Raw genomic sequence first — 24676 nt, forward strand, 5'->3', positions numbered from 1 at the left:
ATATTTGGGCCTTGTGCTAGAACTGTTTGGACCTTTAGGGGCTTTTCTTATTATCATCTCACTATTTTTGATTTAAGATCTATACTCAGTCATGCTGTCTTTATTGATTTCATAATTCAGTCTTTATTACTCTGTTTTGATACATAAAACAATATTTGGGCTGAGCATCCTATTTTATTGATAGCTCGAGTGGCTTGAGAGGTTTCTGACTGAGTGAGGCCGAGGGCCTGTGTTGTGAGGATATTATGGGATCGGGCTGCACGCCGCAACATGTTATTATTGATTCATGATTTTTGTGAGGTCGCGGGCCTGATTGATTTACGCCACGAGGTGGCTTGTTATGAGGCCGAGGGCCTGATTGATTTATGCCACGAGGTGGCTTGTTATAGCACTTGGGATGTAGGAGCCTCTCCGGAGTCTGTACACCCCCAGTGAGCGCAGGTACCCTGAGTGAGTGATATGATGTTTTGCCCGAGGGGTTGTATATGAGTGACTATGAGGCTTGCCCGAGGGGCTGCTTATGATTCATGTTTGGCCGAGGGGCTGTTCATGAGTGATGTTCGCCGAGGGGCTGCTTGATTTATGTTGCCCGAGGGGTTGTATACGAGTGGGTTTTGCTTGAGGGGTTGTTTATGTTTTCATCATTTTTACTCATTGTTTCATCACTTCATTGAAAACTGTTGAAAGAGGTTTTAAATGGTTTTACTGAAACTGGATTTAAATGAGCTGAGTTGATTCAAAACCCTGATTTTAAAAGCATGTTGCATTTTACTGAGATTTCATGATATGAACTGTATATGTTTTATTGCTCGTCACTACTGCTCAGTCTTTATTTACTTTTATTACTTACTGAGTTGGCGTACTCACACTACTCCCTTCACCTTGTGTGCAGATCCAAGTTTTTCTGAACCCGATAGTGGGTGTTGATTACTCAGTGGCAAGTCAATCGGAGTTAAGGTAGTTGCCTGGCGATCGCAGCCCTGCTTTTCTCCCTCCTTATCCTCCCTTAGTTGTGTTCAGTTACTTCTAGGCTATGTTAGTCTTGATGTTATCAGACGGTTGTAGTAGATGCTCATGATTAGTGACACCCCAATGTCGGGCTTTCTTTCTGCACTGTTGTTTTGTTTTAAACTCCTTTTGCAGGTTTATTGTTAAATAGCTTTGGTTTTGTCTTAAAAATAAAAATATTAATTGGTTTTGATAGTGTGTCGGCTTGTCTAATACCACGTTAGGCGCCATCACGATAGGATTAGTTTTGGGTCATGACAAATTTGATTTGGTTAACGGTTTCGGTTCGGTTTTGAACGTCCATAGTGAGAGCATGAAAGGCAAAATTAGATCGTATAGTTCAAACAAATTAGCCTTTTGATCATTTAAAATAGGGCAAGTACCCTATAGCTAGGTTATATTCTAATGATTATATAAAAAATTATTTCCACTTGCAGTGGTTATAAAAAATAAATTCCTATATTTTTCAGTTGTCAAATAATGTAGAATGGATCAAATTTCCTTAAATTAAAGGAATAAATAAGTGAAAGAAAATATTAGGAATGACTGCTTCTGATCGTCAAATAGTCAATTTCTTGTTAAGCCGTCAAGGCAGTGACTTGGTAACTTTAATACCCTTTTTTTAAATAATTACTTTCTAAAGTACGTGCATGTAATATATATTTTAAAAATTTTATTTTCTTTCATTTTCAATTGTGTAAATAATTTTTTAAGTTTTTTTTAATATCAAAATTATTATTACGAACAAATTGTTTTAATTAACTTTCTACTAAAAAGAGAAAAATTATTATATTAAAAAGCTAAAAAAAATAAAAAGAAGATAAAAGTTGATAATTTAGAGGGTAAAATAGGTATTTGACGATTAAAAATTTGAGAAATCTAGTTGAGTGACCTTCTGAGTGTTATTGGCGCAGTTAGTGACTTTGTTGTTACAAACGAAAGAAAAATAATTTTGGTAGATAATTTCTGATAGTTGAGTGACCATCTGAGTAATAGACTCCTTTAAAGTGTTACTATCAAAATTCGTAGTGGAATGAATAGAATCCTTCACTTGTAATAAGAGGTCTCCGATCGAAGTTCTGGATAAAAAGAAAATCCTGACAAAAACCGTTTTTGCCGCCCGCACTTCTGAGCAGCGAGTCAATATCGGAGAAGCAGACATCGAGAGTGAAATATATATATATATATATATATATATATATATATATATATATATATATATATATATATATATATATATATATATATATATATATATAAATTCAAGGTGCCTAACTTCCAATTGCCATAGATCAAGTCAAAATTGGAAGTCATTCTTATCTTTCAACTATTCTCGTCTTCTCGTTTTTTTTTAATCAAATTTGATCACAAACATCACTATCCAATTTGATGTAGAATGTATCAAATTTCCTTAAAGAAAGAAAATAGATATTAGGAATGATTGGTTCTGATAGTTAAATAGTTCATGTCAGTTGTTAAGCCGTCAAAGCAGTGACTTTGTAACTTTAAAGAGTTACGGTAAAAAATTGTGATGGGATGAATAAGATCTTCCACTCTTAATAAGAGATTTCGGATTGAAGTTCCAAATATAAAAAAAGATCCTTATAAGAAACGATTTTTGCTTAATAGACCTTATGCGATACGAATATTGATACGCTGGACATCAGGTGAAAAATATAATTAAAAAGATAAATCCAAAGTGCCTAACTTCCAATTGCCATAGATCAAGTCAAAATTGAAAGTCATCCTTATCTTTCTACTATATATTTTCGTCTTCTTGTTTTTGTTTTTTTAATATATTATCACAAACATCACTATCCAATTTGAATCCAAAATTTCTTAGTACTGAGTGTAAGCACGTGATTTTTGCCTTATATGAGAATTACTCCCAAAAATTTAAAAATAAAATGATTTTTCTTTGGCGTGCAATTTTGTGATATTTTGAATAATTATTTGTATTTGTCTGTGCGTGTTTATTTGCTAAATTAATAAAAATACAAAAATATGTCGCATTTTGCATATAGGATTTAATTCTACAATTGTTAGTAATTAGATGTGTTTTACAAAAATTAAAAAAATTACAAAAAATAGGCATCGTTTGCATTTTTAGCATTTAATGTCCAAATATACAATTTTATGCTTAATTATTATTTAATTGTGCGTTAATTGATATTGGGAGTTAATTTGCGCTTTTATAACTTAATTTAGTTCTTAATAATAGTTTAAGTATTTTTATAATTTAGTTTTAGAAAAATAAAAGAAGAAAAGAGAGCGAAAATATAAAGAAAGTAGGAATTGGGCCTCTTCTTCGATTTCAAGCCACAGGCCCAAAAAATGGCCCAACCTTCCCTATGACCCAGTCCATTTCGAACTGGGTCGACCCAGTCCATAACCCAACACCCCTATTATTGTACAAACAAAATAAAACAAAAAAAAAAGTAAGAAAACCCTAAAAATGCCTAAAGCATCCGCCCCCCCTATCCTATTCTCCTTCTTCTTCCTCAAAACTCCAAAGCACAACCATGGCTGCCCTTGACCCCACTCCCTCTCGTCCAAACACCATCAACAAACAGTTCGTCATGACCAAACGACCCCAAGAACCATAGCTACTGCTGTCCGCGTAGCTGTCTCTGCGTCGTCACTTCATCTTCTTCGTCCTTCGTCAAGCTCGAGCTTGAGCTCGACATCCATGGCTGCCCAGCTCCACCAAGCAGTCCGCCATTGCCTTCGTCAACCACCAGCTTCCCCCTCGTCGTCACTGTCCAGTCGACGACCAAACAACCACCAAACGCCACTGCCCAGACGAACCCTCGCACCCCCAATGCTCGAACCATCGGACCCCCCCTGTCGAGTAGCAGCTGTTGATGCTGCTGCTGCGTCACGTTCTTCTCCGGCAAAAACCCAGAAAACGAACAAGAACCCGTCGCCTCCAGCTGCCTCCCCGTCATCGTCACGACCCAGTTCTGTCGCGTCTCCGCTGTTTCCATTGGCCAAGCTCATCGTCCAGTTTGAAGCCCCGTCCCCAGCTGTCGCGTCTCCGCTGTCCGTCGACCTCTCATATGGGTTTGTACTGAAACCTCGTCGTCCACGGATGCTTTTACTGCTTCACTTCTGCCGCGCCAACTGCCGGTTTAGCTTCGGCGTGGTTTTCAGTTGTCAACCGCCGATATTGCTTCGTAGGTTCATGTTCGTCGTCGTCTGCTCGTGTTCGCCATCGTTGGTTTGAGCTTTGGTCGAGGCTCGTCAAGTTCGTTGTTTGTTTGGTCGTTGTTCGTCGTTTCGATCCGGTTAGTAGTTTTTTTTTTAGTTTTATTTTGTCCGTATTTTGTTTTGATATTTTCGAATCTAAAATCTGCAAATGTTTGTTTTGTTTATCGTTTGAATTAATCTTTAGTTCATGTTCATGTGTTGTTTGTTAAATTAATTTTTCAGATTTCAAATGAAAGATTAATTAATTGTTTTCATGTTTATTTCATGTTTGTATTATTGTTTAAGTGAATATTTGTTAGTTTAATATTAGTTAGATACAAATTGAAGTTTAATTAATTGTTTCTTCAATTTGTTTAATGTATTTTATGTATTTTCCAGAAATTGTTAATATTGTTAAGTTCAAGTTTAAATTCATAATTGTTTCTTCTTAGGTTTTGTTTTGTCATTTGCCTAAAAGAATTTAGTTGTAATAAGGGAAGTATGTTGGTTTTAATCATTTGAATCTGTCGTTTTTATTTTTAGATTTAATTCATGTTCATATTATGTTTGTTGATCTTGAATCCGAAATTTGTATAGTTTGATTTTTTGTTTATCATTTATGATTATCTCTTGAATTTGTCTCATAATCTTGTTTAAGTTTGATATAGGAATTGTTGGTTGTAATGTTGTTATGGTTGATTTTGAGTTCAATATTATTGAATTTAGAAATCTAAATATACTTGTTTGATTGTTGTTGTTGTTTAAATCTGAAAATAGGTTTGTTGTTGCTAAAAATGTTGTTCAATCAAATTTTAGTTGTTCTTGGTTGTTCAATTTGTGTTCATATGATTTGTGGATTGAAATCATGTTCATGTGATTTGTTGTTGAAATGTTGAAGAAATCTTGTTCATGAAATTTGTTGTTTGAACATTGTTAGAAATTAATCATATTGTCTATATTTTGGTTAAGTTTGATTAATTGATGTGTTATAGCTGATGGGTAGTTTGGTAATTCATAGTACTTTCGGGGGTAAAATAGTAATTTGTAATAGGGTCGGAGGGGTAGTTTAGGAATTATACATTTTGTAATTGTTTATATGAAGCATGTGGGATAAAATGAAATGGGGTAGGTTGTGATATAGTTGTTTAATATAAAGGGGGGACAAGATAAAATTTAGTGGGGGGAATCTTGCATTTATTTATGTTAGGCATGGAGGACAAAATATAATGGGGTGGTGTGATATATTTATTTAATGTAATGGGGATGAGTGGAAGATAATGGGTTTGGTAGAGAAAATGGGTTGATTTTAATTGATTAAAAGATTTATGGGTTGGGGATATATACAGAGGTCTTGAATCAGATTTTGGGGGGAGAGAAAAAATTTAAGAGAAAAAATTCCGAAAAAAAATACTAAGACTTTAGAAAAACAAAAAAGAAAAACATTCTGGAAATTCAAAAGAAGAAGAATATACACCTGATATATAGTCCAAATATTCTGAGATACGGATTGAGAAATTAAGGGTTAAACACTAACTAGTCTTTCAAAAATCTGAAAAAGTTTCCCTTTGCTTCTGTCCGTTGGTTGTTGTTGTTTCCGGATTTTGTCTTGATTTTAAAATCTGTCACTAAGTTTCTCGTCGCTGGTTGTTACTAGTTGCTGGGATTGTTGTTGTTGTATGCTACTGAATTTCTGCTGATCTCTCACTTTTCTTTTGCTTCCAATATCAGGTACACAACTGACACGCTGATTATTGTAAACTGAAACAGGAAGCATGAATACAAAAAATGAAGAATTGAAGTTCTAAATTTATTTTGAATTATATTCTTAATTTTATTTGTATATATAAATTATTTAGCTTACAAAAATCGGAATCATGTAGCTATTTAATGTATATATAGTGGAACATCCAACGATAGCTTAACGGATGAACTATCTATATATTGCTTAAAAATAAATAAATGGTGTAGTAACTCCGTCTAAGTTAAAAATCAAACGAATAGACCATTTCGGAACTTGTAAGAAAATTGTTTAGTTAAATAATATTGGTTAATTCCAGCATGTAATTGTTTTAGATTAAAATTAGATTGCCAAGTAAATAAATAAATGGTGTAGTAACTCCGTCTAAGTTAAAAATCAAACGAATAGACCATTTCGGAACTTGTAAGAAAATTGTTTAGTTAAATAATATTGGTTAATTCCAGCATGTAATTATTTTAGGATTAAAATTAGATTGCCAAGTTTTTTTTTTTAATTTGACAAACTGAGAACATGCCTAGTATAATATAATTAGTTAGTAATACGTGAAGCCCAGGTTTAGTTTAATGGACTGCTTTGCTTGTATCATTTTTTTAGAATTTACGAATCATATTCGAAACTCAACTATAACAACTCAAGCATGTAAATAAATTAAGACCCTTTTCTCTTTCATTTTCGTAGAGACAATTTTAATAGAAAATGTAGGCACTTTAGGATTATCCTAATAAAAATAAATGAGATGAGCCTCGCCAAATAAAACGCACAAATTGCGGGGCCCTCGATAAATGTTTAATTAAAATTACTTAGACTTCGGGATGAGCCGTTTAGCAAAATTCCACGGCCTTACCCAGAAATAATAATACGATAATTGCTTCAGGCGTGCATTTTAATAATCATTCCTTCTTAAATTCGGGTGCGCATTTATGTGACCCAAATCCAAATCTCAACGGAGTCGGAATGTATTAACAACCATGGGCGCATTGATTGTGACATGGTTCGAAATGCATTTTTACAATGTTGCAATTCCATAAAAAATAAATAATAATAAAAGCGGTTTTAAACTTAATGAAAGCACATAAGTAATAACATGTAATAAATCAGATATCTAGCCATTATAACAATTTAAGCGACCGTGCTAGAACCACGGGATTCGAGGGTGCCTAACACCTTCCCTCGGGTCAACAGAATTCCTTACTTAGAATTTCTGGTTCGCAGACTTCATTTTGAAAGTCGAATATTTTCCTCGATTTGGGATTTAAGATAAACCGGTGACTTGGGACACCAAAAGTCAAACCTTTCCCAAGTGGCGACTCTGAATTAAATAAATAATCCCATTTCGAATATTGTCACTTAAATTGGAAAAAAAACTCCCTCGCGCATTCAACCCTTCAGGGCGGGCGCGCAAAAAGGAGGTGTGACAGCTCTGGCGACTCTGCTGGGGAATTTCGAACCCAGAACCTTTGGTTCAGGGTTCAAGAATTCGAGATTAGAATAATTGTTATATTTGGCTTTATTATCTGATCTTTATTACATGTTTTTGGCATAACGTGCAAAATGTTGTCTTTTACCGCTTTGATATCATCTGAACTGTATATAAACTGTGCCGAAACCCTTCTCTTCTTACCTCCGGGGAGAAGCTCGCTGGTCGAGACTCCCCATTCTGTTAGTGTCAATACCTTAAATAAGAAAGAGGCCGGACAAGTTACAAAGCCGGACGATCTCGCGGGTCCCCGGTACGTAGCCCCCTCCTCGACTCGAGTTGTCCGCTCGGGTACACAGTCTAAAACATATACCCAGGTTATAAACCTAGCATAACGAAACCTCATGCTGAATCCCTAGTAGGAACGATTATTTGCATCATGTTGCATTTGACGTAGGGGACTCAACACAGGGGTTGGGTCCGTCTAGGACAGGCAACCTGAAATGAAAAGACCATCCTGTTACATCTCGTTGGTTGGCGCATTTATTTGCTTCAGATCTGCATGCTGACCGGTTTCTAAAAAAAAATTCAAAAAAAAAAAGGAAAGAGAAAAATAGCAGCGTAGGGAGATAATTACTTATTTTGGAAAAAATAAAACTAATGTCCAAGTAGTGTCAAAACCTCACCGGAATTTTCTTTAAAAAAAAATGAAAACAAAAATTTGTCTTTTAGTTTGATATATGTATAAAAACAAAAAAAAATCCTTTTAATCACTTTCAAAATTCAAAAACGGGTATTTATTTAAAAGTAAAAAAAAAGGAGAAAAATCAAAAAATCAAAAAAAAAAGGTATTTGTTCCGTTTTTTTTTAAATAAAAAAAAATATTTTCGAAATTTTAAAAAAAAAGGGTGAAAAGAAGTTTAAAATTCATAAATATTTCCTTTAAAAAAAACGAAGTATAAATAAAAAAAAATTCCAGGAAAAATACTTTTTTTCCTTTAAAAAAGATTGTAGTCAGAAGGGGTTAAGTTTATTTGTACTCTACGCCTGATTGACCGAACTATGCCGGTTTGATTCTCACAGGGTGTGAGATACGTAGGCAACCCTCATCGGGTCCAACCTTCCCTTTTTCAGAAATAGCCAAAATGTCTGGATTTTTTTTTAACTTCATCATAAATGAGTAGGGTGATGCTGTTTTGTCAAGAATAGCCGAATATTCCCGAAAGGGACGCTGGAAGGCTGACTTTGCACAAACAGTCATTTTTTGTCATTTTGAACTTTGATCAATTTGCCTGACAGTCTCGGAATCCTCGTCCCCGAGGCTCTGTGAGGCCATGTTCCCAATGTCGTGTCACCATTCTAAAAAAAAATCAAGTGATGTTTTTGTTGTCAAAAACAACCGAATGTTCCCGAAAGGGACGGCGGAAGGCTGACATTGCATAAACGGTCATCTTTGGTCATCGTTTTTATTTTTGACCGGTTGATCCTCGCAGCCTTAAAATCTTCATTCCCGAAGTACTAAAAGGCCGCATTTGAAAACCGAGTCCATTATTTTGAAAACAGAGGTCTGACAAGAGACCTCATCATTTCGGTGAGTTCAACGGTGCCTTTTTTTGAGTCTAATAAAAGTTTTTCGTTGGCATAATCACCTTAATAAATGTGCAGGATGAGCACAATGCAAAATGAGCACTTTTCGATAATGACTAAAATCCCTGTCAAGTTAAGACTATGGTGGAATGATCTAGGTCTTGAAGGACAAGATGAAGTCAAGAAATATCTGAAAGGTCTCACGGGTTTACTGGAAATCCAGCCTCGGGGAGATATCATAAGAGCTTTGGTCACTTACTGGGACCCAGCGCACAATGTTTTCCACTTCTCCGATTTTGAACTCACCCCAACTCTGGAGGAAATGGCTGGGTACATCGGAAATGCTGAACTTCCATTAAGGCAAAGATACCTGGTCGCCCCAAGAGCTGTCACGGTGCATCGATTTCTAGACTCACTAAAAATACCCAGGACGGTCCATAACCCAGATTTGGCCGCCGGTTTCTGTAATCCATGCTTCATATACGACAGGTATGGTCATGTAGGAGGATTCAACAATCCGATTAACAAGCTATGCAGCAAAGGAAGTTGTCAGAAGTGGGATAAGCACAGACGGGTGGCTTTCATGATAACATTTTTGGGCCTTCTGGTATTTCCGAGGAAAGATGGGAATATTGATCTGAAAATATCCGGGGTCGTCAGTACTTTGCTCACACAAAGTGACAGTACTCTCGCGCCTATGGTGGTATCTGACATTTTTCGAGCTCTCACGGCTTGTAAAGCTGGGGAAATTTCTTCGAAGGTTGTAACTTGCTCCTACAAATGTGGATGACCGAGCACCTCTGTCATCGTTCCAAGATTTTGAGCCATGGTTCCCCGGAAAAGACTTGCATAGAAGAGTTTTACACGAGAACCAAAGAGATCAGTCTACCCAAAGGAGTTATGGCATGGACTTCATTCTTTCAAGCTCTTACTGCCAGCCAAATACAGTGGACACTGGGATGGTTGCCTGTTGATGAGATCATGTATATGCCAGCAACTAGAACTCATTTCCTACTGATGGGACTTAAGAGCATTCAACCTTACGCGCCCTGTCGAGTCTTGAGACAACTCGGAAGATATCAGATAGTGCCACACGAGGAAGATCTTACTGCTCAAACAATTGAGATAAGCCCTGACGGACAATTTCCTGAAGCAAAAATCCGCCAGATCTGGAACGAATGTCAATATTTGAAAGCAGATACTTGTGTGCAAGATCCGGCCAAAAGTGAAATGGCGCCAGGTTACCTTGCATGGTACAGAAGAGAACTCGAACACGAAAGGCCGACTAAAAGACCCCACATCTTGAATTTCGCCGAGTCATCGCAAAAGCAGTGGGATTGGTTGGCAAAAGAAAGAGGTTATCGTACCGAAATCAGCAAGTTGAAGCAACAAGTGGAAGGTCTAAAATATGAGCACAACGTGCAAGTTGCTACCGATTTGGGAGAAAAGAACAGGTTGGCTCAGGAAAACGAGATGCTCAAGGCTCGGATAAAACAAATGAGGTTAGATGCTGATAATCAACAAAGGAGTCGGTCGGATGAACGATTGATAAAAGCTCTAAGGACGGAAATTGGAGAGCACCGGACTGAGTCAGAAAATACCATAGCGGGGCTCGAGGCACACTGGGCAAGAAGGACAGAAAAACGTAATCGGCACTTACAGCAGTTGGAAAGCGATCACGAGCGAACCATTGCCAATTTGAAGGAAAAGGTGGACAGAGCGTTTGAGCAAACCTGAACCCTAGGAGTTGAAAATAGACATTGCCGCAAGCTTTTAGCCCAGATGGAAGTAGAAATTCGGCAGTGGCAAAATCAATGCCTCCAGGATTCTCGGGTTATGACAGCCCGTAATGATCAAATAGAGCACTTACTCAAAGAGAAGAGGCGAACCAGGTATAAGATCAGGACCATTGCCCATGCCATCATCAGAAGATGTCTACGGTGTGAAAACATGACCACCATTACCGTTCTCTCGGCAGTGATGGTGTATGTTAAGCAAACCATGCATGAGCTGGAACAACTTGAAAGGGATCTCACACCTAAGACCGCGGCGAGGCCGAACGATGCCCCGCGGGCGCCAATTCTCGAAACCTTGATTTATTCATAGGTCGAGTCTGTATCTTAGCATCTTCTGTCTGTCTTTTCGCATCAGGGTGCATTAGTTTGTTTGAGTCTGCATTTGTTTTCAAGGTTTGTTTATTTTCCCCTTTTTCAAATGTTGGTTGTAATAGATTGCTTTAAGTAATAAAATGTGTGCTTCTTTTACACTCCTCTATTCCGAACTACGCAAGATCTGATTCACGCGGCATCGTGATACGTAGGCAATCCTCATCGGATCCGGTCACATTTTTAACTGCAAATAATAAAATAAAATAAAAAAGCAAAGAAAGAAAAATGGTGATAAATAAAAGAAAAGCCTAAGGAGAAGCCGGAATGATACATGTCTTTGTTGCAAGCATGTAGAAACTCCCCTGACTGTATAGGTGCATCACACCCCAATGTGAGATTACCTGTATGTTATTTGTTTTACACTAACCGTCATGTTTGCTGATAAGTTCAGGTTCCTAGAAAAGTGGTTTGGTTTTGTGGTAATCTGGCCTCTCATGCATACTTCACGAGATCAAAAGGAAACGTTCAACCACCCTTCGCTAAATCAAGAGGAATTGCTCATACATATTTCACAAGGTCGAAGGGAAGTGTCGAAATGTCTTCAGAAATTCCTCTGCCAACGATTCCTATTTCGGAGGAAAGTTCAATCTCAGTCATCCCAACTTCTGAGTCATCAACTGTCGAGGAAAATAGGATTCTGCGTCTCCGCATGATGGAAATGTGGGATGCCTGGGCCAATGGAAAAGAGCCACCAAGTGCGATCCCTGGATTCCCTGAGCTTTTTCCTAGGGCAAGTGGGACCTCCAACATCCCCACCAATTATCCAAATACCCCATTGGGATTTCCTACCATCTCAACCTACTTTACTGGAACACCTTCTGAGTCTCGCCCCCAGGTGTTAGCTGTCGGAGCGATTTCAAACATATTCACTGCTCCACCTTGTTCATCCACGGCACAACCTGTCTTACCCAGGCCTAACTTCGATTCATCATCCTTCACATTTCAAGCACCACCTCTTCCATTGGAACCTAGTCAGTTCACTACCAATGCTTACCCTCAGCCGTCTCGGTACGAGTTTATCGCAGGACAGGAGAAAGCCGAGAAAACGCCTGAACAAGAGGAAATGACCAGAAAAATGAGAAGCATGGAGCAAACTCTCAAAAATATACAGGGTCTGAGCGGGCAAAAAAGCGTATCTTACGCTGACCTGTGCATGTTCCCACACGTACATCTGCCCTTGGGTTTCAAAACCCCAAAGTTTGAGAAATATGACGGGCATGGGGACCCCATAGCCCACCTCAAAAGGTACTGCAACCAGTTGCGGGGAGCAGGCGGAAAAGAAGAACTTCTTGTGGCTTACTTTGGAGAAACTTTGACTGGTATTGCTTCTGAATGGTATACGGATCAGGAAGTATCTCGTTGGCACATTTGGGACGACTTGGCTAGGGATTTTGTCAGGCAGTTTCAATATAACATCGACATTGCCCCCGACAGGAATTCATTGTCAAATCTAAAGAAGAAGCCTTCGGAGAGCTTCCGAGAATATGCTGTCAAATGGCGCGAACAAGCATCCAGAGTCAAACCTCCCATGGATGAAACAGAAATGGTCAGCGTTTTCCTTCAAGCCCAAGAGGCTGATTATTATCAAAACATGATGTCTACATTGGGAAAGCCGTTTGCTGAAGCCATCAAAATCGGTGAAATGGTGGAGAATGGTTTAAAAACAGGGCGAATCTTGAGTCAGTCTGCTATAAGGGCCACCTCCCAAGCAATCCAAGGCGGGTCTAGAGGAGGAGCAAACCGAAAGAAGAAGGAAGAAGCAACAATGGCAACTTCGAGTGTAAGAAAACCCCATCCGTCCAGATTTCATTTCTCTGAAAGACCCCCGCAACACTACTACCCCCATCAAGATGCGGCCTATGCTATGAACCTTCAGCCCTACACAGTAATGAATGCACAACCATATATTAGGCCACAACAACAATTTCACCAAAAACGAGCTCAATTTCCAAGAAATCAACCTCCTCACCAAGCTCAGTATAATCCCCGACCTCTACAAAATAATCTCCCCTACAACGCCCGCACTCGAGAGCCGCCCAGGAAAATGGACTTCACACCTATTGGTGAATCATATTCCAAGCTTTTTCCCAAATTGGTCCAAATAGGTTTGTTACAACCCGTACCCCCAAATAGGCAAAACCCAGAGTCACCCTATTACCAACCTAGTGCCCGATGTGCCTATCATTCTGGAGTGAAAGGACATGACACTGAGAGCTGTTGGACTTTGAAAAGGGTTGTTGAAAACCTCATAGAACAAAAGCGAATAGTGTTAAAGGACGAAGATATTCCTAAAGTGACCAACAATCTGTTACCGGCTCATAACAATGGACCGATTATTGGGATGATCTGCGAAGATAAAGAGTTTGATCCTGTCTTGAAAGTCATCATTGCAATCGCCGACTTTGAGAAAGAGCCCAAGACGTATGCAAAGCAAGAAAAGGTGGACAAGAAGAGTAAAAAACCCCCTCAAAACACAGAAAAAGCAGTGAAAACAAAAATTGAGGTAGTACCCTCGAAAGATACTGTCCTTTATGTCCCCCGAGGTTCGAAGAAAGGACAAGTGACATTGAGCCCTCCAAGAAGGTTTGAGCTGAACAAAGGATCTAAGATGTATGTGCCCAAAGGGACCTATGCGGAACGGGGGCCAATAATTTCACCAAGGCTGAATGAGTCCGTGATTATTGGACGCGCGCCGCAGAGGCCCATGACGGATCCTACTACCGTCCCATGGAATTATAACAAGGCGGTAGTAACCTACAAAGGAAAAGAAATCCTGGGAGAAGTGAATGAAACTAACCCAACTGAGAAATACCTCAACCTGGAGGAGTTGAATGATTTTACAAAGAAGCGTTTCCCACTCAAGAAACCGGTTAGCGCCGAGGAAGCGGAAGAGTTTTTCAGGAAAATGAAAACTGCAGACTACGAGATAATTGATCAACTCCGAAACTCTCCCGCTCAGGTCTCGTTGTGGTCTCTATTGATGAATTCAACTGAGCATCAAAAAGTGTTGATCAATACCCTCAATGAAGCTTACGTCCCAATTGAAACTACCGTGGAACAGCTAGAGAGGATGGCAGAAAGATTTTTCATGATCAATCAAATTTCCTTCAGCAAAAATGATCTGCCCCCGGAAGGGGCCGCTCACAACAAGGCCCTCCACCTAACAGTTAAATGTGAAGGATACTATGTGAAGAGGGTCATGCTGGATGGCGGGTCCGGAGTGGATATCTGTCCCCTTTCGACTCTACAAAGAATGGAGATCGAAACAGGGAGAATCAGGCCCAACAACGTATGTGTTCGTGCCTTTGACGGCATCAAAAGGGACACCCTAGGCGAGATCGATTTGATTTTGACTATTGGACCTGTGGAGTTTGAGGTGACCTTTCAGGTCCTAGATATGGATACTTCTTACAATTTCCTTCTAGGAAGGCCCTGGATTCATGCGACGGAAGCCATACCTTCTACTCTCCACCAGATGGTAAAATTTGTACATGAAAATCAAGAGATTATAGTCCACGGAGAGGATGAGCATTCAATTTATCGAGACCCGTCGGTTCCATGCCTCGAAGCTAAGGAGGGTAGTGAACACATAGTCTATCAAGTTTTCGAGGTTGTGGTCGCAGACCAATGCGAAGAAGGAAGCCCCTACCCTCAACCTTTTCTCTCAAAAGCGTCAGTTATGGTTGCCAAGGAAATGATCAGGCATGGTTATAAACTGGGAAAGGGACTCGGGGCATCATTGCAAGGTATCACCGAACCTATCACATTACCTGCCGCCGAAAAGTTCTTCGGTATTGGTTTTTACGCCGAAGAAGCTGACGTAATGTGGGCAAACCAACGGAAGAGCAATGGTTGGGTATTATCTCAGCCAATTCCCCATCTTTACAAAACATTCGTCAAACCCAAGTACAATGAAGAAAGAGAGGATGAGACCTTCACGACCGAGGAAATTGAAGAAATCTGTCAGGTTATGAGGCAAATGATGTACGAAACCCATATGGTTCAGCCGGGAGAAGGCTCGAGCACCGCTGAGGTGCTTTACATGGGGCCCGATGCCAAATTGTAAAACTGGAAGGCTACTCCGTTTCCGAACAAGCGGGAATCCTGGTAGACCAGTCTTGCCACCTGTCGCACCTCCTTTTTCCGCACCCGCGAGGGTACAAGGGAGTTTTTCCAATTAAAGGACAATCGAAACGGGATTTATTTATTTATTTCAGAGTTGCCACTTGGGAGATTTAGGGTGTCCCAAGTCACCAATTTAATCCCGAATCGAGGAAAAGAATGACTCTATATTACAGTCTGCGTACCAGAAATCTGGATAACGAATTCTGTTAACCCGGGAGAAGGTGTTAGGCATTCCCGAGTTCCGTGGTTCTAGCACGGTCGCTCAACTGTCATATTCGGCTTGATTATCTGATTTTATACAAATGTGAACTTATGTGCAAATTTTATCTTTTTACCAATTTCATAATTATTATTTTACGAGAATTGCAACGTCGTGAAAACATATCTCGAACCACGTTACATCAATGCACCCGTGGTTATTGACATATCTCGACTCCGTTGAGATTTGGATTTGGGTCACATCAATGTGCACCCGAGTTTAAAGAGATAACTTTATTAAATACATGCCTAAAGTGACTAGCGTATCATTATTTTAGGAAGGCCGTGGAATTTTGCTAAACGGTCCATCCCGAAGTCTAAGCAATTTTAAAGCAAATATTTACTGAGGGCCCCGCGATTTTTGTATTTTCGGCGAGGCTCATCTCATTTTTATTTTTAAGGATAAACCTACAGTGACTATATTTTTTCTATTAAGTTTGTCTCTAAAACAAAAGAAAATACCTCAATTAATTACATGCTGAAAAGATGTAACTTATTAGTTATTAGTTTACGGTTAATGCGAATGGAAAATTGCGATCGAGTTTGTTCAAAGAAAAAACTGCTTTCATTCTATATTCTTTTATTCAATAATACTAGAACATGATATTGACACACCATAATATCAAAACAGATTAACTATTTTTCGATTAATTTAAACTAACATTATTATATGAAGAAGTTATACATATGTAACCTTATTACTCATTAATCAATCAACTACATTTTTATACAAAGAGAGGAAAATTAATATTCAAACACAAATCTAAACAGGAGGAATTCAACAGAAACAAAGCCTGATTAATATTTCATTTTTTTCGCTTATGCAAGTCTGTTTGAAAGGCTAAAGCATGCTGGCTCTATTGAGCCACTCCCCGCATGTACTCCAAATCTACTTGCAAGGAGCTTTGATCCGGCAGCGCGATGCGCCTACCACTCCAATGTCATAGGGCACAACATTGAGAGCTGTCATAGTTGGAGAAGGGAAGTAGAGAAAATGATCCAAGAAGGGCGGGTTGTGATTAAATAACAGTGACATGGTGCACTCGAGCCCCCTCGAGAACTTGCCAACGGATATTGATGATATTGAAGCTGGTAATGGTCTTGGCAGTATCGATGCAAAGCTCAGTGGCTAAGATGCCAGTCTTGATAAAGTGGAAGGACGCTAACATAATTGTCAAGCCCAGCACCGTCGGAAGAGACTATAAATCTATTGTTTGTTGTGTTGTTTGCATTTGGCATGTTTTGAAGACTAGAATGACGAAGACATTTTGTTCTGCTCAATTAAAAGCAAAAAGTAATTAATCCTTTAATTACCAAAAGCAAAGGACGCTGTCACACCTCCTTTTTACATACCCGACGAGGGGTGAAGGGAGTTTTTTCCAATTAAAGGACAGTCGAAACGGGATTTATTTATTTATTTCAGAGTCGCCACTTCGGAGATTTAGGGTGTCCCAAGTCACCAATTTTAATCCCGAATCGAGGAAAAGAATGACTCTGTATTACAGTCTGCGCACCAGAAATCCGGATAAGGAATTCTATTAACCCGGGAGAAGGTGTTAGGCATTCCCGAGTTCCGTGGTTCTAGCACGGTCGCTCAACTGTCATATTTGGCTTAAATATCTGATTTTTATACAATTATGAGCTCATGTGCAAATTTTATCTTTTTACCGCTTTTATTATTGTATTTTTTTAAAGAATGTGAACATCGTTTAAAAACATGTCTTTGGATTGGGTCACATAAAATGCATCCACGATCCGGAACGTATTTTATTCAATGTTTTGGGATTTGGATTTGGGTCGCATAAATGCATACCCGTGTTTAAGAATGTATTATTATTATATCGCGCCTAAAGCAATTAGCGATTTATTACTTTGGGGTAAGGCCGTGAAATTTGCTAAAACGACTCCTCCTTAATTCTAAGCAATTAAATGTACATTTATTGAGGGCCCCGCAATCTATACATTTTATTAAGCGAGGCTCATCTCATTTATTTTCCTAAATGGATAAATCTTAAAGCGACTACATTTTGATATTTAAAATTAGTCTCTAAAATGAATAAAGAAAATCCTAATTAATTACGTTTTTTTTATTATTATTATTTAAGAAAACATGACACGCTAATTGCTTGATTCATACAAATATTGATGAAAAAAGAATTTTATTCTTAATTTCGAAAATTATAAATTAAATAAAAATTCAACAACTAATATTCAAAATAAACAAATATAGCTAGATTAAAACTTAGCATTGTTATTTTTAAAAAAAATATTATTGAGATTAATTATCCACAATCATTTGAAACTAAATTTAACCATAATTACTAAAGCTTATTAGAAAGTTTATTAGACTTAAACGTTCTTCTAATCTTGCTTAAGCTCAAATCATGCCTTAATGCCTAATTTACGATGTTTAATTTAAATTCGTGTCTTAGCTAAATTTAGCTGCTTGTTCATGATCAACCTATAATCTTGAAGCCTTCATAACTAGTGAATTAACCTATTTTGCCGAACCGATTTATTACAGACTAACTTATGATATTATTTTCTTATTCCAGTTATTATTTAGTAATTCATAAAATAGCTTAAATACAATCAACAAAAGGAACAAAGAAAAAAAACGAAATTAAAACTTCAAATTTTCATTCTTCATATGTATTCACGCTTCATATTTCGGATTACAATAACCAGTTTTTCAGTTGTGTACCTGATATTGGAAGCAAAAGAAAATGAATATGAGAATCAGCAGCAGCAGTAAAATCAGTACAACACAACAACAATAGCCCAGCAACAGTAACAACCCAGTAACAGACCGGTGGAGTAGTAATCCCAAAAAAAAAAACAAGAGCTTCCAGCTTTGATGAAACAACAATTAATTCTGATTTCAAACAACAAAAGAAAGCAGAATGTTTTTTCTTAGGTTTTTTTTTATTTGAAAGCTTAAATATTTTTCGGAATTTTTTATCTCTTAAATGTTCAGCCCTTTTCTCTCTCTTATTTTCAGATTTGTTTCTCTCTCTCGTATCTGTGTATTTTTCTCTTATCTGTTCTCTCTCCTTTTTTTATGTCTTGTGTTCAAGACTTCTTCTTATAACTCATCCCATAAACCTTTCAATTAATTAAAATCCATACTTTTTCTCTACCCAACCCATTATCTTTCCACTCATCCCCATTACATTAAATAAACATATCACACCACCCCATTATATTTTGTCCCCCATGCTTCATTTAAAATAATGCAAGATTCCCCCTTTAAATTAAATTTTGTCCCCCCTTTATATTAAACAACTATATCACAACCCACCCCATTTCATTTTGTCCCCCATGCTTCAAATAAACAATTTCAAAATGTACAATTCCTAAACTACCCCTCACGACCTTACTGAAATTACCAAACTACCCCTGAACGTACTACAAATTTACCAAACTACCCATCAGCTATAACACATCAATTAATCAAACTTAACCAAAATATAGACAATATGATCAATTTCCAACAATGTTCAAACAACAATATGAACACGGATGAACATCATAACAACAATATCACATGAACACGATTTTAACAACATTTCAACAACAAATCACATGAACACAAATTGAACAACAAAGAACAACTAAAATTTGATTGAACAATATTTTATCAACAAACAATTCTATTTTCGGATTCAACAACTACAACAAACAAGTATATTTAGATTTCTAACTTCAATCATATTGAACTTAAAATCAATTCTAACAACATTACAACCAACAATTCCTATATTAAACTTTATGAGACAAATTCAAGAAATAATCACAAATGGTAAACAAGAAATCAAGCTATACAAATTTCGGATTCAAGAACAATCAAACAAAGTATGAACATGAATTAAATCTATTTTAAACAACAAACATGATGGATTTAAACGATTAAACCAACATATTTCTCTAACACAACTAAATTCTTTAAACAAATAACAAGATCGACGAAGAAACAATTATGAACTTAAACTTGAACTTAACAATATTAACAATTTCTAACAATACATAAACACATGAAACAAATTGAAGAAATAGTTAATTAAATTTCAATTTGAATCTAACAAACATCAAACTAACAAATACTTACTTAAACAATAATACAAACATGAAATAAACATGAAAACAACTAATTAAACTTCTATTTTGAAATCTGAAAATTAATTTAACAAACAACATGAACACACTAGAAAATTATTTCAACGACGAACAAATCAAACAAGAATTAAATTACTTCTTTATTTTGGATCCGAAAAATACCAAACAAAATATGGACAAAATTTGAAACATAAACCAACTAACCGATTCAAAAACAACGACGAAGACGAAGATGATGGAGAGGCATGAAGCAGTAGGGAGCTGCTGCGACGAGCAGCAACAACATCGCGGCAGCAGCTATGGAGGATGGCAGCAGCTGGTCGAGGAGATGGAAGATGCAGCAGCGGAGTAGAAGAAGAAGCCGCGACAGCAGCGGCGTGGGCAGCGATGGGGTTTGTTTGCTCGATGATGGGGTGTTTGGCGATAATAGAAGCTTGACGAAGCATCACTAGCAACGTCCATGGTGGGTTGTGAAACTTCACGAGATGGAGAGCTGCTGGACATCAAGCAGCAGCGTGAGGTGAAGGAAGAAGAAAAAAAAACAGCAACGTTTGGAGCTTTGACGAGGAAGAAGAAGGCGCAACGTTGTAACCATGGGAGCTCGACGTGACCGGAGGAGCTTGGGCGTTCATGGCTTGGGTAGGCGGACTGGAGGGTGGTCGATGTTGGGCAGCCATGGTTGGAAAGTTTGGAGCTTTGGGGAAGAAGAAGATAGGGAGGGGGGCGGATGGGTTAGTATAATTTTAGGGTTTTCTTCTTCTTTTTTTTTTGTTTTTGTTTTGTTTTTTTTGTTTTGTAAAAAATGAAAGACAAAGGGGGTTTGGGTCTTTTGGGTTATGGACTGGGTCAACCCAGTTCGAAATGGACTGGGTCATAGGGAAGATTGGGCCATTTTTTGGGCTTGTGGCTTAAATTTGAAGAAGAGGCCCAATTCCGACTTTCTTTATATTTCCGCTCTCTTTTCTTCTTTTATTTCTCTAAAACTAAATTATAAAAATACTTAAACTATTATTAAGAACTAAATTAAGTTATAAAAGCGCAAATTAACTCCCAATAACAATTAATGCACAATTAAATAATAATTAAGCATAAAATTGTATATTTGGTCATAAAATGCTAAAAATGCAAACGATGCCTATTTTTGTAATTTTTAATTTTTGTAAAACAAATTTAATTACTAACAATTGTAGAATTAAATCCTACATGCAAAATGCGACATATTTTTGTATTTTTATTAATTTAGCAAATAAACACGCACAGACAAATACAAATAATTATTCAAAATATCACAAAATTGCACACCAAAAAAAATCATTTTATTTTTGAATTTTTGGGAATAATTCTCATATAGGGCAAAAATCACGTGCTTACAGCTGCCCCTTTTTGCCCGAAGACACGAAGGGTTTTCGTGCAAAGATAAAGCGAGCGATTTTTGCCCATCCGAGTACTCCGTTGAAGCATTTTTTGAAAAAGATTTGACCGAACCTTTACTTCAAAGGTTTCCTACATATCCTGGGCTAAACAGGAATCAGGTCAATGTAGTTCGGGAAATTTTGGTAGCTGGGACTACCGTGGGACTGCATTGTTACTGTTGTTGCATGCTATTACCACTGCTTACCGATCTCCTTGTTACACCATGCTTAAAAGAAATCAAGAAGCTAGGCTAGAGTACACTTTGTTTTTTGTTGCCTTGCTTCCTTGTCTGCTTGCATTTCATCCGGTGCTTTTCTTCTTTTGACACATGTACTTGAGTTTGTACTGTGACCTCTTGTTGCAACCTTCTGTTTCCCGGTGCCGGGGAATTTTATTGTTTCCTGCTGGGGATTCCTATTGTAACCCTCTGTTTTATTGTCCTCTGACTTGATCTTGAAATGTATGCCTCTGTTCTATGGGCGGGCTCCCAACTTTAATATTTGAAAATTAAAGACTTGAAATGTATGCCTCTGTTATCTGGGCGGGCTCCCAACTTCAATGCTTGAAATGTAAAGACTGAAATGTATGCCTCTGTTATCTGGGCGGGCTCCCAATTTCAACACTTGAAAATTAAAGACTGAAATGTATGCCTCTGTTATATGGGCGGGCTCCCAACTTCAATGCTTGAAATGTAAAGACTGAATGTATGCCTCTGTTCTATGGGCGGGCTCCCAACTTCAACAACTGAAATGTAAAGACTGAAATGTATGCCTCTGTTATCTGGGCGGGCTCCCAACATCAACAACAACTTTTAAAAATAAGCGTCATTCCTCTCTTCAGGCGGGCTCCTGACTTCAAATACACAACTTTTAAAATAAACGTCTTTCCTCTCTTCAGGCGGGCTCCTGACTTCAACAACAACTTTGAAAATAAATCGTCATTCCTCTCTTCAGGCAGGCTCCTGACTTCAACCAATACATTGCCATTCCTTTCTTTAGGTTGGCAAGATTTCAACAACTTTTAAAAACGCCTTTCCTCTCTTCAGGCGGGCTCCTGACTTCAACCAATACATCGCCATTCCTTTCTTTAGGTTGGCAAGATTTCAACAACTTTTAAAAATGCCTTTCCTCTCTTCAGGTGGGCTCCTGACTTCAACAACAACTTTGAAAATAATCATCATTCCTCTCTTCAGGCGTCAAAGTAAACTTAGGAGGAAATGCATCTCATATGGGTAAAACTAAACTTAGGAGTAAATGCCTCTCCTATGAGTCAAAGTAAACTTAGGAGGAAATGCGTCTCCTATGGGTAAAACTAAACTTAGGAGGAAATGCCTCTCCTATGGGTGAAACTAAACTTAGGAGGAAATTCCTCTCCTATGGGTGAAACTAAACTAAGGAGGAAATGCGTCTCCTATGGGTAAAAGTAAACGTATGAGGAAATGCATCTCCTATGGGTGAAACTAAACTTAGGAGGAAATGCCTCTCCCATGGGTAAAAACTAAACTTAGGAGGAAATGCCTCTCCTATGGGTGAAACTAAACTTAGGAGGAAATGCCTCTCCTATGGGTAAAAACAAACTTAGGAGGAAATGCATCTCCTATGGGTGAAACTAAACTTAGGAGGAAATGCCTCTCCTATGGGTAAAAACAAACTTAGGAGGAAATGCATCTCCTATGGGTAAAAACAAACTTAGGAGGAAATATTTCTCCTATGGGTGAAACTAAACTTAGGAGGAAATGCCTCTTCTATGGGTGAAACTAAACTTAGGAGGAAATGCCTCTCCTATGGGTAAAACTAAACTTAGGAGGAAATGCGTATCCTATTAATGAAATCTTCACTTAGGAAGTGCGTCTCCTATGCGTGAACCATTTCCTTCTTCCTGAATTATTTACTTACCTGTGTTGTCTTCCCTCGAAACTGCTGGGGATTATTTTGCTGGGGATGACTTTTCCTTTTCTTCCTTACCCACTCTGGGTTTTCCGACCCTCTTGAAACTTGGTCGAGGATGCTTCTACATCTCGATGATCCACTAGGGATAACACTGCTGTGGATAACTCATCTGAGTAAATATGTTATCTTACTCCTTCCAAAATTACTTCCTTTTGAGTATGATGTTTCATTCCTCTGCAAACTACTTCCCCCTTTTTCTTTTTTTTTCTTTTTTTTAAAAAAAAAAATAAAAAAAATGACAAGACTGAATGTATTCCTCTGTTATATGGGCGGGCTCCCAACTTCAACCAACAAATCGTCATTCTGTTCTTCAGGGGGGCTCCTGACTTCAACCAATAATGTCAAAAATAAAAACGCCATTCTGTTTTTCAGGGGGCTCCTGATTACTTAAAATTTGAATTGTATTCCCTTATTCTCCAGGTGGGCTCCTGACTGTTGATACTTCCATTGTATTCCCTTATTCTCCAGGTGGGCTCCTGATTGCTGATACTTCAACTGCTCTTCCTTGTTCTCCAGGTGGACGCCTGATTGCTAATACTCCAACTGCTCTTCCTTGTTTTCCAGGTGGACGCCTGATTGCTGGGGATAATACTACTGGGGAAGTCTCCTTTCTTCCCCTCATTCAAATTCAATTTTTTTTTCAACACTGCTGGGGATAAAAGTGTTATCTTCTCGGGATAACGTTGTTGAGGATAACGCTGCTGGGGAATTTTATCCATTCAAATCGATGCTTCATTCTTCTGGAAATTGCCGGGGATGATAATGGCTTTTTGCTTTTCTGAGCACAAGTGTCATCCCTTTATTCTGTCTGCTGGGGAATACTTCCTCCATTGAAACTTATTATGTTGGGGAAACACTGGTTCAAACACCACTTCCCTTGAGACTGGTGCTATCTTTATTCTTCCTCGAATGGGTACCTGACTTCCAGAAAATTTTCCAAATGAAAGGAAAATTTTCTGCCCCAGTTTGACAGTCTCCCTTATGGCATGCATTTCTGTCATCAATGCCATTTCCTTTACCTGTTTCAAATCAAACAAAATTTGTTAGTTTAAAACGTGGTGGTTGGTTGTGATACTCCTACTGGGATGGCTTTTCCTTTTCTCCTTCCTTGCTCTGCACTCCACAACTTGTTGGGGATGATATTATTTGCTGGGGATAATCCCTTTCTGTTGGGGATATCCCTCTTCTTTTGTGGCATAGCTCGGAAACTTGCATTTCCCCGACCTTTTAGTTTAGTATGAATTTCCCAAATCATGCTCATTGCTCTCCTTGTTTGTCCACGGGCCTTGGCCTTGAGGTTTAATAACCTTTGATTTTGGCAAGGATATCCCTCTTGACACTCGTTGATCCTTTTGTCAATCTCCTTTTGCTGGAGATATTTTTTTTTTGACACTGGCCTCGCGCTTGTTCCTTGCTGACTATACCACTTGGATGTATTAGTCAGATCTTATCTTGGAAAGCTGATGGTCTATTTTGAAGTCATTTCCCACTGGTTCTGACCAAACAGACTCTACTGGGGAAATTTCTATGAAAGGAGAAAGATAAACAAAAGGGGAACCGAATAAAAGATAAAGGAAAAAGATGACTCTTTAACAAAAGAAACTATAAATAAAAACCTATCAAACGCCGATACCAACTCTAATGGTCGTGACATGCACATGTGGCATATCCTCTGCCGTCAATCGTC

At 38.1% G+C, this 24676-nt stretch overlaps 1 protein-coding gene and 1 long non-coding RNA gene across 2 annotated transcripts; both read left to right on the forward strand.

Moving 5' to 3' along the window:
• Positions 1-3475: 3475 nt before the first annotated feature.
• LOC142164343 (uncharacterized) lies at positions 3476-6037 on the forward strand. The gene is made up of 2 exons (XR_012695127.1): positions 3476-4295; positions 5926-6037. It is a non-coding gene; the product is annotated as an uncharacterized LOC142164343 (long non-coding RNA).
• Positions 6038-13172: 7135 nt separating this feature from the next.
• LOC142163783 (uncharacterized) lies at positions 13173-15194 on the forward strand. The gene has a single exon (XM_075220921.1). It carries the CDS (start codon positions 13173-13175, stop codon positions 15192-15194), a length of 2022 nt encoding a protein of 673 aa, XP_075077022.1.
• The last annotated feature ends 9482 nt before the right edge of the window (positions 15195-24676 follow it).

This window comes from Nicotiana tabacum, chromosome 9, assembly GCF_000715075.1.
Source record: "Nicotiana tabacum cultivar K326 chromosome 9, ASM71507v2, whole genome shotgun sequence".
Lineage (NCBI taxonomy): Eukaryota > Viridiplantae > Streptophyta > Magnoliopsida > Solanales > Solanaceae > Nicotiana > Nicotiana tabacum.